Raw genomic sequence first — 18,553 nt, forward strand, 5'->3', positions numbered from 1 at the left:
ATGCTCCTCCATGTCTGCAGCACGTAATCTACATTCAGCCCAAATAAAAACTCACACAGTGAAATAAGTTATTGTAAAATTATATTAACAAGCAATCTTTCCTCAATTTGAAATAAAAAAATATCAGCAAATAAAGGCAACATAGGACAGATGTGTATAATGTGTAATGTTCACAGGAAAAAAAACAACAACAAAAAAAAGAAAATAAAACAAAAACTTCTCATCACATTTACAAGACTGATGCTAACTTTATAATGACGCCTACTAGAATCAGTTTAGAAAGCTTTGACTAACTGAATAACTGAGGCAATATACGTAGTCAGTGTTTTTTTTTAATCAAAATATAAAAAAAATAAAAAAAAAGTTGATGGGCTAAAAGGGGGAGGGAAAATGGGGGCGATGGGGACGACCAGTGATATAAACAAACGGGCCATTTTATCGTAACAAAACCAAAAACAAACAAAAAGAAAACAAACACGGAAGGCTACGACGATGAGGAGCACAGAGTGTTAAGCACAGGCAGGTAAGGATACACACCACATCTTAAAGCAGGTGTCCACATAGAGAAGAGCAGCACTAGGTAGTATGTTGTACACAAACCCTCAGCACTCATGCACTCACTTCCTATGCCAAAGTCTGGCTTCCCCTGACAGCAAACGGCAGTCCAGCTGTTTGAGTGGAGCAGCTCAGAGAGTGGAGCCGTTTAGCCGTCAACAATAGGCCGGGAAAGGATCAAAAGGACATGAGAAGAAGTAAAAGCCACATTTCTCTCACACATTTTACCCTTAAAATCTCTTTAAATAGAAGGATTGGTTCAGAAGGGAATAGTACATTATTATTAAAGGTGGCCGCTGGGCGGGACATGGGGGGGAAGGCAAATTCAGAATCCTATGTCACCCGACATAGTGAGACGGTATGCATGGCAAAACATATATAAGAAAAGAAAATTATAAAATAAAAAGGACAAGACAAAGACGTTCCAAGCTCACAATGCATATGCACACTCTCCAGTGTTTAAATGACAAAAAGCGGATATTTCCTGCACATTTTGCACCACGAAGCGATCATTGAAATGTATAAGAGGTAAACGTCAACCTTTTTTTTTTTTTCTTTTTTTTTTTCCTGTTCACTGAGGAAGGTTGATGGGACTCGGTGGCATTGGAAGGGGAGCTTCTGCAAAAGGAACATAAAACGTGTCATGTTTGCATTTCAGTAGCTGGTTTCTGTCACGTGTGGTTGTAATAGATGGAGGAAAATCGTCCTTCATTTTGAGTAAGGAGCAGTGGTCGCTTGCATTCTGGCATTAGTGTGGAACCAAAATGGCGCCTGTCCCTGATTTTGGCGCTGATGTGTTTTGGCCATGTTTCGGTTGCGAGTTCAGATCCTTGGAATGATGGCAAATAATGCTGGGTGGGGGAAGGGGGGAGGGGGCGATGGGACGGAGGTGGGAGGAGAGGGGGGTCACACACTCATCGTCATGGTGGGAGAGTACTGTGGAAGAAAACAAAGCAGAGGATAAGGATGAATAATAACGCAGGTTTTCAGGCCAACGTGATCCCTGAAGCGTTACTGCTACGGTCCACTGGTGAGGAGGCAAAAAAGAAAGAAAAAAAAAGCCACTCACGTTCTCACTCTGGAAGGAGTGGAGGAAGTTTCCACTCAGCTCTCCGTCATCCCGCGGGGTCCCGGGAGGATTGCTAATGCCACTTAAATTGTTTGGGGAATTCTGGAAGCAAGAACATCACAGTCTGCTTTTTGTTCTTCTTAAATGTACAGGACAGCATTCCACTTTAAAAAGAGATAAAGGTCTAAAATGAAAACAAAAAACAAACAAACAGAAGAGTATGGCCACATGATTTACCTTGCTCATTCCATCCATGTCTCCAGAGCCTGCACACGAAAGCAACCACAAAAAAAAAACAGAAGAAACGTGCAGAGTTTTGATATTTATGGAAGTAAAAGCATTAAAATGTTTGTGTGTGTTGATATTTAATAGCTTGCAGTGTTACCTAGTGATCCATTCATGTGGTGTGGTTCCATCCCAGCCATGGCTCCCAGGGGCCCGTCAGAGCCCGGGCCCATTGGGAACTGAGTGGGTAAAAAAAAAAGTGACAACGGTTCACTTACACCAGCACCACAGAACAGGCAACTCAACTACAGGCTCCAAAGCCCAACTACTGTATTGTAAAGTTTGAGGGGAAAATTAGATGAGCAGCAGGGAAGCTAAATGTTGTAAAGCAGTAACGTTGCAAATGCCCAGGACAAGAAGAAGAAAGAGCTCCAAACCAGAGCAGCTCAAAAACAGAACTGGAGAGTTCCTTTTTTTTTTTTTTTTTCCTTTCAGCAATTGCAATACCACTTTCTAAAGTTATATTTACATTTCTTGGCATGCGGTTAATTCAGGCCTGTTATAGGGTGAACTTCGTCACAACGGTGAGTTTTAGCAAACTACTTATTCAATATGCATTTTTGCTGGATGAAGGAGCTGGTGGTAAATAATAACATTTAACAGAATAAAACATACAGTTAGGAGAAACTGTATTCTGTGAAAGGCTTGCAGAAAAAGCTGAACATAACTTTGTCACAACCTTGCAGAAACACCACTTCAGTATCATGTTTAAATAAATTCTCCATGTGTGATTCCTGCAGCACATTGCCAATTAGGCGTCAGCTGGTCTGAACCGCTTTTTAGTTGTTTGACACAATAATTAAAAGTAGCCCGTTGACATTAAAACAGCTGTTTGCAGAGACAGTGAGATAAATAACATGATATGTGAGGACAAATGTATTGCAATCTATCTCAATTACAGACATGCACTTTAGAGACATTTGAAGAGAGTCAATGACGTGTCCTTCCAGAACCGGTTCTAGAACTGGAACTATGGAGTTTTATTCAAACACTTAAACCCTGAAAACACAAGAAAGCATGAATCCTTCTTATATGAAATATTTTGGTCCCATTTCATTCACAAGTCTGGCTTTTTAAATGGTTATCTGTAAAAAAAAAAGATGCGTATTATAAAAGCCACCACATTAACTAGATGAAATCACGATGGATATTCTTACATTATTTCGGTTGCCTGGTCCAGTGTTGATCATAGTGTACAAGTTGTCACCAGAGTTGTTTGAGTCTAAGGGGATAAAATGACAATGAAAATGTGTGGCAGGAGAAGAACGCGTCTGAAAGCTGGCGTTTCATACGAGGAGCACCAACCTGCAGGGCTGGGCATGATGGGAGTTCCAGGAGGACCTCCACCTCCAGATGCCCCCTTTGTAAAAAAAAAACAAAAAAAAACAAATGCAGACACATTACAGCTATTTATTCAAGAAATAAAACCATTTCTGTAAAATGTGCCAGACTGATCCATCCTCACCCCGTATGCGCCAGGAGAGGGTGATGAGTAAGGCATCTGAAACCAAAGACAGAAACATTACAGACTGAGAGAGATAGAGAGAGAGCAAACCCTTTCTACACCTCGAGCTGTCATCATTTATCATCCCATCATCCTAATGCCATTACAGCTGGCTGTCCAACCGTCTGTGGAAACTATGACACATAATACCACAATTACATCCCAGACCAGAAGAGAGGAGGGGAGGGGAAAAAAAAAAAGAGCAATCTGAAACATAATTTCTCCAAATGTACGCGTGCGTTTTGTTGTGCAGTCGTACTCACAGTGTTGGCATTGTTAGGATTGGGCCATGGTCGACCTGTCCCTGGGCCCCTAAAAGGTAAAAACCTGAGTTGATTTTTTGTTGTTTTTTTTAACTTATGCAGATAATTGTGCAAAAATCTTTCAAAGGACCAAAGATCTCACATGTTCACTCCTGGCATACCAGGACCCATGGCGTTGTGTGGAGGCCTCATACCACCGCCGAAGTTCTGCAGAGACGCCCAAACTTTTAACAATAAATCTCATTTCAAACAACATTAGATACAATTTGGTTGCCGTGGTAACAGAGCTGGCCACTAATGTCATCAAAATGAATTCACTTATGGCTTGTTGTCTGCACAGAAACTGACAAGACGGACGTCCTGATCACAAAGAAAGCAGCAAAGCATTCTGCACAAACTGAGAGCCTACCTGAGGGCCAGGCCCCATGGGCCCCATGCCACGAGGGCCACTCATTCTCTGCATTGGCCCCAAATTAGGATGGCCTGGAGGAATAAAGGGGACTTTTAGTAAACCAGACAAAGAAATATGAATAGTAGATGTGGTGCAAATCTGCACCTTGTGGTCGTGTAGGATCCATGTTGGGCAACATGGGATGAGGACCAGGTCCTCCGCCAGGGGTCTGGGAGAAACAAAACACAAACATGGTGTAACTGGAGTTTTAAGTTAAAATATGTTAAGCAACAAGACATTTTGTTTTTTCTAGCTACTTCCAGGATTCCTATACATTTATTATGTCAAAATCTAAGACATTTCAAACTTTTCACAATGAATCTGTCTTTTCTTATCTATTCCCTAAAGCATGAATACAAAAAACTACGTTATGAATTTACAGCAAAATGTGTACAGTGGTCAGAGTTGAAATACGGGATATGCAAAACATGAATGCAGAAATGGACGAGTTAGGATGTTTAGTCTGCTTTAATCAAACTCTTGTTCATTTGCCTTGAAAGTTCGGTTCGTTTGGGGAGATGTGAATAGGTAATCAAACTAATGTGGACCAAAACAGCAAACTCTATACCGCTTTGTTTAAAAAAACCTTGGTCTCGGTTTGATTATAGTGAACCCTACCTCACTTTGAACGCATATGTGGATGCATACAGCCCACTCCAAAAGCTCCAAAATGCTTTTAGAGTAGAATATAGCGCAGGGCATTCTGGGTAAATACAACCAAAACAAATGCGAGAGTCCAGTGTTCATGGTCTTTTACCAAAGACAAAACCAACCACTAAAATTTGACGCAACTCAATTTAGTGAAAAAGGAAGTTTTGCTCATGTCTTCTTCAGAGGTTTTCATGTCATTCCCTTCAGTAGTTCTTGGTGTAGCGTCACCACAGGCAACCAAACCCTTTGGTCTGGTTGGTTTGACACAGTGCAGGGTGAACCCAAACCGCATCAGGTGAAAAAATGTAACAAATGTTGAAATTTTGGTCCCCAGGCAAACCGAGTCTATCAACCAACCAGGTGTGAAAACACCCTTAGATCAGAGATCCACACTGTAGTGAAAGAGGTGTGTGCGCTACCTGGTTGGGCATCCTCATGGGGGGACCTCTCGGGCCTCCAGCGAAACGAGGCGACATGAAGGACTACAACACAAACACAAGGTTTCTTTATTCCAAACATAATTCAGGTAACATTGCTCTAATTTCCTTTGATGAACTGTGAGCTGTAAAAGCTGCTAACGCATCGAAAGCTTGAGCAAATGCCAGGAAGCACCAACTTCGAGAAACTGCGTTCCCACATGACTGCAGACAGAATAACGAGAGAGAAGGAAGAAGGAAGAGAAACGAAGGAGGAAAGAAAGAGAGCGTTACCTGACTGTGTGGTCCCATCATACTGTTAGGGGGAGGAGGCTGAGGGTGAGGAGAGCCCTGGGGACCAGGTGGACCCTGCAGCATCACACAGAATGATGAGGCAGGGAGGGAGGGGAGACAGAAAAGAGACAGGGAAGTGGGGGGTGAGTTAAAAAAGAGAAAAAGAGAATCCAAGAAGGAGCATCGAGAGAAGCAAGGTTACTACAGGGCAGAGGACGGCTGAAATGCCAGAACCAAAGCGTGGTGCCAAAACGTACAAAGACATGGTGCTCATTTTCATGTACAAAGCAGAGGAGAACAAGCAAATGATAGCCCTGAACGAGAGGAAAGAGACAGTGATGGAGAGGATGTGGGCTCTTTCGCCTGTCACTCAAGGCATTAAGAAGCCTGCTGCATGCAGCATGTTATCAGCGCTAATTTCCCTGAATTAACAGCATCAATTAAGCTGTATGCAATTAGCTTTATAACAACACTAAACACTGGCACTTTGGCACTAATGTTGCTGATCTGACAGAATGAGAGAAGCTAATTGAGCTGCCTCATTTGCTTTTTGCTATGGATAGTGGGAGTGTGTGTGTGCGCTCATTTATGGTTGTCAAAATGACTTCTGATAATAACCAGAGGGTGGGAAAAAATGAATCACTGCATCGTTGTCGCTTGTAATTAATAAAAAAAAAAAAAAGGGGGGGGGGAGAAATCTATTGGATTAGTGATGAATCGCTTCCCCAACAAGTCGGTTCCACACAGGTGCCTGTAAAGACTTTATTCTCTAGAGTTATCGATTTACACTAGGTGCTGCACCTTTCGATTTCCCCATTAGAGGGAAATGGCCGAACCACGCCCGCCTGTTTACAACACAGGAGGGGTTCGGACTGACAGAACATCCACGTTTATAAAAAGTCTGCCAAGCTAAGCAGAGCAAATGTAACACGTTCTGAAGCGCCGGTGTGGAAAAGGCTTGTACGACGCACTAAATATCAGGATCAAAACATGGGGGCATGATGAAGATCTACTTATTTAATTCTGGCGTAAATAAAAATGTGTTTGAATCAGTTTAACTGTGTTTAGCTGTAGGGATGGACTTACTTGGAAAAAGCCCGGTGGCATCGGTCCCCCCGGCATGCCCTCACCTGGAGGCATCCCCCCCATCACGGGGCTGGGCGCTGCTGCAGCACTCTGACAAGCATCAAAAATGAGACCGCTTATTGTTCTGCGCAATGCGAGCTCATGGTTACACAAACTGCTGCTTTCGTGAGCCTCATATGGACATGCGAATGAAAACCCTCACGTATTTCCTGTAGGAGCTTAACCAGCCGACATGTTGCAGTCTCGGAGCCTCAATGAGGTATTGATGGGGTCTTTATAGAGGTCTGAGTCCTGCTGATTGGGATCCAGCCCGATCAGATAAGTATCAGAGGGATGCACTGAGTCAGAGGCTCCAAAGTGCTGCTGCGCAGCAGGGGCAAGCTGGGCCTATTTCCTGCTCAAACCGCAGCCCTAATTCACTAATGTGCCATTTGCGTCGGTCACACGCTCCTAATTGACTGAGTTTTTCTTCCCTGCAGCTGAAGCGATCCGAGATGAGCTAATGTCTTCTGAGCTGTGGGGTTTAGCTTCCAGGGAACAGCGACTGAAGCTGATCTTACCAAAGATTGTTTTGCGGGCAGACGGAGGCGAGCAGGCAACGAAAACGACAAGAACGTGTGCATCAGCATCCACAGTGGCAGAGCTGCGCTGTAGCGCCTCACAGGCCTGCAGACATCACTGGTCAATAGTCAACACTCTCCTTTTTATCGACTGCGCCCTCCCTAATTATATCTGCTCAGGCGGCCCCTGTGAAATACCTCAGTGAGGAGAGAGAAGTGAGACCACAGGGAAATGTCGGTTCCCTCAGAGACGGGAGACACGCACGCTGCTTTTTTTTTTTTTAACCGAGTTCTGATCTAAGTCAAGGATTGCTTTTAATGGAAAATAAGAGATGCAAATTTGGTGACAGAAATCTGATCTTTTCCAACTAGTGAATGCACCCAATTGTACCAGGTAACCGTGACAACAACTCCTTCCCTCCGGGTTGTTAGAGGGAAGAATACTCAAAGTTAGATGTTTTCGGTATAAGTTGGAGGTTTTAAAGTGAAGTTATTGCAAGGATAAGGATCTTGAAATGCTATTTAAAAGTATACATTTTTAATGACATGTCAAGACATCTATCCAGTTCAGTCTGTCGATGAGAGAGAGCAACATTTTCAACAGATAACAGGAAGGCTGAACAGGAACGGTGGGCATGTATCATATTGTGTATCATGATAAATTTCCTATGATAACAATTTTCATTTACGTCTGTCACAATAAATCCAATTAATTAGGTTCAGAACCCCACAAAACTGTCTGCATTGTCAGCATTGATAGTGTCATCATTTTCTCCACTGCTTGTTGAATGAAAGCATCAATGAATACCAAGACGTTTGAAACTATGGTTACCGTGTGCAGGTTAGTGATACAAATCACACTTCTTTATGAGAGTGGGGTTCTAAAGAAGCACATTACTAATGGAAATGTTTTTCAAAAGCATTATTTGTGTTTGTGAAAAACAAACACACAAATAATATGGTACGTTTTGTTTCTAAAAAATAGTAGTAAATACTTATCATCTATTGCAATAGTACTACAAAAATAGTGTGAAAGCTAAGTTCATATCGCTAAACCCTACTAAACAGAATACAACAAAGTTGCCATTTTATCTTTTAGAGCCTCCGTCAGGATTGACATTTTGTAAGCAACAGAGACTGTTAGCCAAGCAAATCAACATAATGCTGAAAAAATGAATAAGGCGTTAACTCCATGACAATTTTGTCTTTGTTTTAAAAATATCAAAACCCTATTTCATGGGTTTGGTGAAATAGGGTGCCTGCTTTATCACTCACACTGTGTGACATTGCCTCTGCTCTCATAGTCATAACAACCCCTCAATTTTCAGAGAGAAACTGTAATAGCCTGAAATATGCACTGACACATCAAACGCCAACAAAAGCCAGAAATCAAAAATTGCCACGAAATTCAGGTCGGAGCAATTTTCCCCGTTTCTGCTGTGACATACGACGTCTTCTAAAAGCAGCAGCTGTCCAAACTCTGCAAGGATGGGCCAGCAAACGCAGACGTGTTTTCTTTACCGTCTCTGCAACTTCGGTCAATTCCTTGTTGAAAGTGTATGCAGCTATGACAAGTGACATTGTTTCATTTCATACTTCACATTCATGTGGAAATATTTAAACACAAAGCTGAGATTATGTTCTGAACTTTAACTGGATTAACAGAACTATTTAGCATGTTCCCATTGGTTCATTATACTGCAATCGGTGCCCTCAAACATTTAATCATGAGGTTCGTCGTTTATCTGTGTGGAAAACATTCACTTTATAACACAGACCTGCAAACATGACATCAGCAGAACATGATATTTACATGCAAGCATCCTGGTGTGCATTACGTCAGGATTTAACGTTGCCGTTTCTGTCAGGTATGCTATCCAACCAGCACATTCTGAAACACTTCCTGGAAAGCAGATCGTCTTCACATCAAGCAATCAATAAATATCTTTTGGACCTGACGCCGAAGCCTGCACCACGCAGGAGGAACCCACACAACGAAAACATTGTTTCGTGGTGAGAATGGAACAAAATGCTTTTGGATAAAATATAAAAAACTCAACCCGTTTCACAAGGCGAGAACTGCTCAGACCAGTCAGAGCGAAGGATGACGTTAGGACTGCACCCATTAAGCAGACGTGGAGAGAGTCCGCCAGTAATGTGGTTATCTAACCTGCGACGCCTGACAGGTGTACCAACAGAACGGCACTGTGGGAGATTAATACAAAAATTGCATAATAATCTTTTTTTTTGCCATAAGTAGTGAGATCTTCCTACCTAAGCCTTGTACATGTTTGCCATTGCTCTGCAAAGTTTAAGTGGGTGTGTGCTCTGCTTCTCTATGCAGCCACAGCAGACCTCCCCCAACCCACCAGTCCCCGCTCGCTGCGGCTTTTCAGTGACAAGACACGACTAAAAATAATTGAATCATTTTGCCAACACAGAAAGTGAGAAAAGCAGACGAGCTAAAGCGAACCCAGGAAAGACGCTTCCAATCTAAAGATCAGTGCTGTGAATAGATAATAATCGTCTTCTAAAAGCATCTCATGCAAGACACTTAAAAAAAAAAAAAAAAAAAGAATTAAGAGTCACAGGATTGTAGGGGAAAATGTAGCATTTCTGTGGAGTCAATTATATTTTTGCCCAACCAGATTTTGACAAAGCTTGGTGGAATGACTTTTTTATTACTCTGCTTACCTTATATATTCACTATGCTAATGTGTGGATTAAACTGGTTACCTACACTTAACCAGCAAATTGCTTTACAAAATTAAATAAGGCATTTCCAAGTAAGATGGTTAATGATGATTAAACTAAGTTTAAACATAAGCACCATAATTAAAAGAGCATTTAGTGTTATGCATCAGTATTTCTGTACTTCAAAATCCACTGGAGATTTTGTTTGGATCAAATATTTTCCCACCAATTTTCTAAAGAAATCTAGAATCTCTTTTTTTTGTTTGTTTGTTTGTTTTTCAGGTGGTCGACTCCACACCTGAAGAATAAAAACAAAATGTTTTTGAATGTTTTGCCACTAAATCTATTGAAAACATTTTCCAATACATTTTAACTTAAATTAATTGATTTAATGTTATTTTTTAATCATATGACCATTGAGGAGAATACACTATAAAACGCAACATTGTTAAAAAAAATTAAAAAAATATATACATATAAAGTAAAAAACTATTTTAATGCAATTTGTTTGCAAACTTAAAGAATTAAGAAAAATAATCTTCACTTAAATAAATATTGGCTAAAAAACAAATGTATATATATATATATTTTTTAATTTATTAACATAATAAACCAGTGTTAACGGGGTCATAACCTCTCATTCATAAGTCTATTAGTATAGATCAAAACCTTTGATAGATGTAACCGTTTTGTAATGTAAATGTTTTCAGAAAACAAACATGCAATCACAAAAACTGCATATTCAGTTTGAGCATTTTTTTAAGGTTATCTCCATAATAATTCAACTAAAACACCAGTAGTAAAACTACCTAGACAAACTGGTACATTAAGCTAAATGTGTACAAATTGGTTTGTTTATGGGGACAAAATGGAAGTGGGGAGGGATGAATGGAAGTGTGAGAAAACAAAATGGGGGCGATCAACTGGCAAAGGAGTGAAAAGACTCAGAGCAAACAGAGCCTCATTCAAAGCCCCTAAACAATGAATGTCTCCGTGGAAATAAATCTAGACCACATACTGACATTCCCCAAATACAACGAACATGCTCCTCCTGATTTAGTCGAGGTAACAAGTGAATTTTGACCAACTGTTATACAAATGTCAATTTCAATATTTACAAGGGTTGCACAATGTGAAGCAAATAGACAACTGCTCTTCCTAAAAACTGAAATGAGAATATTGATGAAGATTAATCCACATTTTCTGCCTCCTTTCTTTAACTTAAACCGCTAAACTGAGTCTGTCATCAGTCTGTGAGCTCTAGTATCTCAGACACTTAATGTATAAATCAGGTTTGAGCACTAAGGCCCATCCAGTGGGTCAAACATATTTTTAGCCTCCTAGAGCAATTCAATTTATTGCACAGCTCAAAATCCTGCAGAGCTATTTATACATTTTTCTTCTGGAAAGAGTGTGTTGAATGTTCTAGCCAAACAAAACTGGAGGCGGTTTGTTTTCCTATAGACAAAGGCTGATTTACAGTTCTGACTCCATTTATACGGATTCATCCCCCATGCTGGTCATCGCGACAGAAACCTTCCTGTTCGCTACAGCAGTAAATTCTTGTAAGGATGAAACTTTAACACGTCTACCAAATGATTACACAATGCAAATGTTTAAAAATCCTGCTGCAGAACAGCACACAACATTGACCAAACTGAAAAAAAAAGAAAAAAAAAAACAATGTGCATGTTGAGATCCAGACATTTTTTGCTAGATCTTTATCACAAGCTTGTAAAGCCCACAGCTGTGCTGGGTGGACTGTCCCAAACTGACTGATGCTGCTCGCTATTTAAATGAGCTTCGTTTCTACAGACTTTCTGGAAAGAGGCAGATGTCTTACCCTGGCCTGAGACGCAGCCCCCTTGTCTGGGGCCTTCTTTGGAACAACCCAGGAGACTGCCCTCCCCCCCGCCCCCCCACTTAGTCATGATTCAGCACATGCACATGTGTGTACTTCAAAGCTCTCAAGGTGTCTCAGCCAAATAAATACTTAGATCACTGAAAGACGTTAGAAAAGGGCAGCGATGGCGGATGTGATTCTTTTCCAACAACAAAGAGATTAGGGTTGGCAATCGAGCAGGTTGGAGGAAGAAAAAGAAAAAAACAAAAATAGGAGTGTGAGGATGACCAAGAAGCTGTATGGGGGGGAGGAGAAACAGAGAGACGAGCAGAAAGAAGAAAAGTCTAACATTTTAAGTGGATGAAGGAGAAATGATGTAGGTGTTTCAGCCACAGCAGAGACCACCCAACGGCCTGCACGACTTTAAAAGACTCACTTCTTCCACTGGAACCGGCGCTCAAAAGAAACCAGCTCGTATGTTTAGCTTGTAAATGTTTAACCATCAATCAACACCATAAAACCTGACTGGATGCTCTCTCTCCCTCTATAGTCACTCTCCTCTGATTCTCATCTCTCTCCTCCCCCCATTTTTTTTATTCCCTCAGCTCCTCCGCTGTGGTGGATGCTGGGCATATGCCACAATGCCACTCCCTTTTCCTTTTTCCAATCTGCCCTCAGCTTGGTGACAGCCATCAATCAGCAGCTGCGCCATGGCGACGGAGCCCTCGGGGAGCGTTCGGCAGACCCGGAGTGAATATGCCGGGGCTTTACGATCCCTGCTGGCTAACAGAAAGGCACTCACCTCCCCCACACCGAGACAAAGGCAAGGGTCCAACGACTACCACTGTCCACATGCGCGCGCGCGCACACACACACAGACCCATACTTGATTGACCCCTAATAATCACAAAGAGACAACATCGGCTCGGCGCAGAGGGGCAGCCACAAGATGCTGGAGAGGAACTCGCAGAGCTCCACACTGTTTTATCGCTGCTTCGTTGGTCTAATGTTTTCCAGGAGAGGAAAATTGTCTCAGTCAAAACAAGTTAAAGGTCTTACACCAGGAGTGGGCAATTATTCTCCCCAATGGGCCAAATAAGGAACTGTGGCTGCTGTGAAGGGCCAAAATATTGGCTGGATGTGATTTTCCCCAATTTAGGTTTGCTAAAAATAAACTGTAAATGTAGTTTATCTGGCAACAGCGCAACGAAGCAAGCTGTGACCTACCGTCACGGCAACTAAACATTTATATTGACTTAAGCATAAATGTTTATCCTTTACAAAAACATCTGCACTAAAAGTTGGACTTTGTGAAAACAGGCCTGCTTTGCACCAACAGAACATCCCACTTCTGATTTTGCAGACAAATATTTCAGCTTCATTTCTAGTTTAAACCTCCACCTCCTTTCCTGATCTGTTTTTTTTTTTCCAATATAAACTGACGTGTCTTGGAGAATCTCGCTCTGTTTATCAGAATGACAGTGTGATGTAGTTACCGAAAACAAGAATCAAAAGCATTCCCTTCAAAATAAAAGCATCTGCAGAGTCGAGTACAGCATTAAGACTTTATTCATGTTAAATTTCGTGTTTTTATTTGGGTCAGTCGAGGACACACGGGTCTTATTTACGCTGTGCATTTAAAACACTGTAGATACTTTACAAAAAACTAATTATTTATAACCTTAACGGCTTTCCCACCGTGCCACGAGATTTTGTAGAGATGCACTAATCTGATCCGATATCAGAATCAGTTTCCCCTTGAAGGACTCTGATCAGCGGTAGAGAGAAATGGTTCATGGCCTTTTGTTCATTTAATTCATTACAACTGAAAACTCAGAATTTTGATGCCGTTATGACAAAAGCGAATACCTTAATGCCCTTTTTTAAGTAAAAAAAAAAAAAAAAGGAAAACAAAAATCTTAAGTTCAGAGCTACATCCTTCGTAGCTTCGTAACTCCTTCATTTTCTGCTGCGTTCAAAAGTAACATCTCCAACAAATAACCTGTGAGATTTTTTTTCTCTCGATACTATAGTTCTTCTGAGTAAAACTAAATAAAAGCAATTAGAAGTTGGTGTCAGTCAGAAAGGTGTGACTAAAGTTTAACACTTTTTTTTTTGTCAATGTCAAAGCACAAAATACAAGAAAGAAAGCAAGCATTGTGCTCATTTAGTGTAAAGAAGAAAAATATGGCTGGCTATCAAAGTAAATAACTTCTCCTGAATGACTGGAAATGATAACCCACCCACCCGACAATCCAATCTGCATAGACATCTCTGTTTTAACCCTCTGCTGACCACTGAATCCACGCACAGTCCTGGGTCACCCTAAATTATGCTGGAAACTCTTTAACCTCAAATGTTCTTTCAGCGCTCATTCTGACAAATCCTGATCTTATTTAACTCACTTAGTGTACAATCACGGCTTAACTTTCTAAAAAGAAAAAGAAAATGCGAGACGGAGAAAAAGGACGGAAGCCGCAAACAAGCAAGCAGTCCAGACTTTCTTTAATCGGAACAAGACTTTTTTTTTTTTTTAGATGTTCTTTTTTGAGTGCTGGTTCAAAGCAGGAAACGGTGCAGCAAATGAAAATAACCCCCTGCCCCGCTCCATCTCCAAAATAGCATAATTATCAACATGCAAAACGCCCTTATCATGCAAATATGAAAATATTGCAATAGGAGAAGCAATGTACAACCAAATGAGGCACAAATTGTGAGTGACGTCTCATAAAGGGAGCACATAGATCTGCCAACTACTGCTCTTTCAGATCCATTAGAATTATGACTCTGCATGCACTAAGTTTCAACATGTACTTGAGCTGACACACTAACAGGCAGCCAAAGATCATTATCAAAACAAAAATGAAGTTGTGTGCAGAAATATTCTAATGATGTGTCTAAACCTTTTTTCCCCTTCCACAACGGAGGCGGGGATTAGAGGAACGCTCGACAGGTCTGACTCAGGAAATGCTGACTTCAGCTTCATTTTCCCAGAAACCTATGAAGTTCGTTTGTTTGCCCACTGACGAATGTAAAAAGTGGTTCAATTTGCTCAGGTTTTGAAGCACAACTGTGCAGAATGATAAGAAATAACTAAAGAAAACGCAAAACATACCTTAAAAAAAAAAAATCAGCAGCATGCAGAAAACATTTTCATTCCTAAAATAGACCAGAACTACCCACAAGTGACCAGGTACGTTCAAGAACTTGTGTTTTGTTAGCAAAGGAACATCGGAAGAGAGAGATAATCGTTCTCCAAAATGAGATGATAAAAAAAAAACTCAGACTTGAGCTGCAAATGAGGTGTTTTGTTTATATTACTTTATAATTAAATCAAAAAAGGAGATGAACCATTATAGATAACCATAACCAGTTTTCTTTGACTCTGACCTGCTGATTCTAACTTTTTTTAGTGAAAAAAACATTAGCTGGAGGTTGATTAATGGGAACAGTTGCTTTCAATTCAACAGAAAATGATTTTCCCAATTTAGACGTCAAAACCTTTGTGTTTTTCTGAAGCTCAGAAAACCTTCATCAGAGAAAATTAAGTAAGTTGATTTATTTATAGGCAAAGAGTGGATTTGATGCATTTGTTGAATAGAGGGAAAAAACTTACACATTTTTTCAGTACCCAATCTTGAGATCAAGGGAGGAAAAGGATATCTGGCCGATTTATTGATAAACCTCAAGGTGGGGAAAAAAAAAAGGAATGTCTTTACGACTTCAAAAAGAGTTCCATGTGATTGCTACTCACATAGTCATGGAAGGCCTTTGCTTCACTGGAGTGGTCACATGTCTCTCTCCTCTCCGGTGCGGCACAATACAGGTCCCAAAAAACACTGTAGACAAGAGGAGGGCATGAGGGAGTGCGGGAGGTCATGAAGCAACTGAAACACCACAAACAAGCCTTGGACACCGTGCTACAGTATGACGAAATGAGACTCACCACCACCAGGAATGTAGGAATCCAGGGGGCTCTCCAAGGGTTATGTTTTTCTCCCATCGGATCTACGACAGGTTTTACAAACGATCAACAGATTACAGTTAAGACTGATTTTTTTTGTTGTTGTTGTTAAAAAAGGCATTTCAATAAAGTGTTGAAAACAGGGTTCAACTTTTACCCCAAATTCCACATACCTCTGATAAAAAGGTCTGTGCAGACTTCTGTGCTCCTATGTGTAACAAATATTCATAGACATATAGAGCCAACCTGTGTAGGAAAAAAATATATTTAAAAAAAAATGAAAAAGTGAAAATAATGTGTGGCTTGGTCTTATAAACATATTGCTATAAGGTTAATTCTTCCTGTAAAATGAAGAGTAGGTGAGCTGAGTCGACTACAGGCCCTGGGAACAATGGCTGCCAAATAGCTCAAGCCAAAAATTAAATGGGGACTGGAAAACAAGCCAAGCCTGTTGAAGGTTTGCAGCATTTAATGTTGCCTAGCTGGTAAATAAAATGTCTAATTTAAAGCATAAGAAGCAGTCTGAGAATGCTGTGTATAAGCTTGTGTCTTAGTGGAACTGATGGAGCTGAGGGTAATAAAAGCGAAGCCAATCCAGGCAGAGAGCGCAACAGAGAAAACAATGCACTGTAGCGCCGCGATGTTATTGTTTTCTCATTTTCCGTGCTCTCGTTTCGGACAACCTCGAAAAACGTCTCAGAGAGTTCGCTTTAATCACAAACCAGACCGCCCCTGGAGTCTACGGTGGGTGTGCGGAGAACAACAGCAAAAAGCTAAAGGCAGAAGAAACAGCTCGGAGGAGGAATGGCGAGCAGACAAGGCGGTTCATTCAATTCCATTCTCGGTAGGAGGAAATCGCCTCTTGCTAGCCTACATCCAGCAAACAACACAAAGCAACTTAGGAGGCGGAAAAATACGGAATAAATAAACGTTTCTCGGCTTACTTTTCTCGCGCTTGGCTGTCCGATGGCACCGGGGTGCCTTTGCCTTTGGGGAACATTGTTTTGTGTGGGAGGACGCCCGCCTTCTCTTTCTTTTTTTCGCTATTTCATCTGTCAGACCATCGCGGCCGCCAACCGCACTCCTCCTCGATCCAACGACTCAACCGAGCCTGGTACGGGGGAAGAGGCGGGGCCACCGCGAGCGGCAGGACAGGCGACCAATGAGAACCCAGCGATCTCATTAAGACCCGCCCTTTTGTGCTCTCTGTTTACAGTTCTGACGTCGATAGCTTCAGATTCAATGAGCTCGATTTAAGGAACAAATTCACCGTTCCCTTATTAATTGCCCCATAATTAACAACAAACTGACTATTCTGGTTTGTTGTTAGCCTGCTTTATTAATTTTTAACGAGAGTAGATATTTGTGTTTCAAATGTTGTTTCATATGTAAACCATGAAGCAGGATATGGTTTCTTTTATTTGATCAATCAAGTAGAGATTACAGAAAATGTAAAAGTTATTGTTAAAAACATGTGCTGAGTAAAAGAAAAAACACACCCAGACACAAACAAGATTAAAGTCCATTTCCCAACACAATGCAACATTTGTATTATTATCTAAATGAAAAGGTAAGAGGGTCATGATCCTGACTCTTGGTTGAGCATGCTAGCATTTTTACAGTTAGTTAAAAAGTGGTACAACAGCGTCACAGCAGGATCAACATCAAATAAATTACCTCACATGTTACTTTTAATTGTTTTCTAGTCTGTTTTTTTTGTTTGTTGTTGTTGGATTATTACGGTATTCATTTCTATTATGTACATCCTTTCTCTTCACCAGTTTTTTTTTTATTTAGGTTAATTTCTGAAGCGGACCTCAAGACGCCTTACATAGTTGTGACCCAAACTTTGGGAACTGCTGCTCTCTGTAGTAATATTATTTATATTTAGCAATAGTTTAATGTAACCCAAAGTATTTCCATACAGACTAATTTGCTTTTCTTGTAAGCTAGGACTAAATGAAGTAGCCTGTTTTTAATCTAGCGAGTCAGTAGTGCACAGAACTATGTTGCTCAATGAGCTACACAGCCCAAAGAAATCTCATTAAATGAATTTAAAATGTAGGAATGGGATTGGTTAAACATTTTCTCAGTTTTAAAGTCCAATTTGAAACAACATACTTTGATACAATTAACTGACTTATGACTAATATGAATGAATAACAGATTATACTTAGAATGTCTAAAAGAAACTTCACAGACCAAACAGAAAACAAACAGCAAATGGCTTCAGTATTTGGGTCTCTAGTTAAAACTGGCAATGCAGTTGAAGTTGACTCAGTGAAACATCTGAGAAAAGCCATAACAACCATCAACATTATTAGACAGACAAGAAAAGACTCTACTGTGTGCCATGCAAAAAGGAGAAAGAATGTGTTTTTCCTTCCCTTTTTGTATTTTTCAAGATCCAAAGAGAATTCCACATTTTGGGTTTGTGCAAAACAAAGAAGAAAAAATCTAAATTTTACATATGCTTTTAGACAATATGTTCAAAGAGAACATCTGTTATCACAGGAAAGATTATCATCCATTATAATCTGAGGTGCAGGAGTGAGAGAATGATAATTGCTGAGCAAAGGGTTTTGCAGCAACATCTGCAGTCATTCAGGCATTTTAGGCAAAGTGTTGCTAAATTTAGAAAGACAATTCCAGAGGGGGAAATAGGGAACATATTGCCAACAACCAGCCACTATTCTCAAGCAGTATCAGACATTCCCATCATCTATTGTTGCTGAAATTGAAAAGAAGATGAGATATTTAGCTCTTTTTTTTTTTTTTTAGTTAACAAGGAGGGTAAAGACTTTATTTCCATCTGGTCCCTTCAACTCCAAAACTCTTCCAAGCAGTGCTGGAAGCTGATGCAACCCAGTGGGAGGCGAGCCTCCACCCCCATCTTGTTTTCCAACATGTTGCCAGCA

The 18,553-nt window shown here is 40.7% G+C and overlaps 1 protein-coding gene across 3 annotated transcripts; it reads right to left on the reverse strand.

Annotated features, from left to right (window-relative positions):
* Positions 1-335: 335 nt before the first annotated feature.
* Positions 336-16,763, reverse strand: ssbp3b (single stranded DNA binding protein 3b). 3 transcript variants are annotated; one of them, XM_007558666.2, is made up of 18 exons: positions 16,580-16,762; positions 15,809-15,881; positions 15,618-15,679; positions 15,426-15,510; positions 6,575-6,664; positions 5,489-5,563; positions 5,198-5,260; positions 4,233-4,296; positions 4,086-4,159; positions 3,819-3,883; positions 3,677-3,725; positions 3,375-3,410; positions 3,215-3,269; positions 3,067-3,131; positions 2,010-2,088; positions 1,862-1,890; positions 1,625-1,726; positions 336-1,491 (listed from the first exon to the last, which is right to left on the reverse strand). In XM_007558666.2, the coding sequence occupies exons 1-18, from the start codon at positions 16,633-16,635 to the stop codon at positions 1,462-1,464; spliced, it is 1,152 nt and encodes a 383-aa protein (XP_007558728.1). In that variant the 5' UTR covers positions 16,636-16,762; the 3' UTR covers positions 336-1,461. The 3 variants fall into 3 exon arrangements, with proteins under 3 accessions (XP_007558728.1, XP_007558729.1, XP_016530131.1); XM_007558667.2 differs by lacking the exon at positions 5,489-5,563; XM_016674645.1 differs by lacking the exons at positions 336-1,491; positions 1,625-1,726; positions 1,862-1,890; positions 2,010-2,088 and adding an exon at positions 2,338-2,994 and having other exon boundaries at positions 16,580-16,763.
* Between the last annotated feature and the right edge of the window lie 1,790 nt (positions 16,764-18,553).

The sequence above is a fragment of the Poecilia formosa genome, unplaced genomic scaffold, assembly GCF_000485575.1.
Source record: "Poecilia formosa unplaced genomic scaffold, Poecilia_formosa-5.1.2 Scaffold98, whole genome shotgun sequence".
In the NCBI taxonomy this organism is placed as follows: Eukaryota; Metazoa; Chordata; class Actinopteri; order Cyprinodontiformes; family Poeciliidae; genus Poecilia; species Poecilia formosa.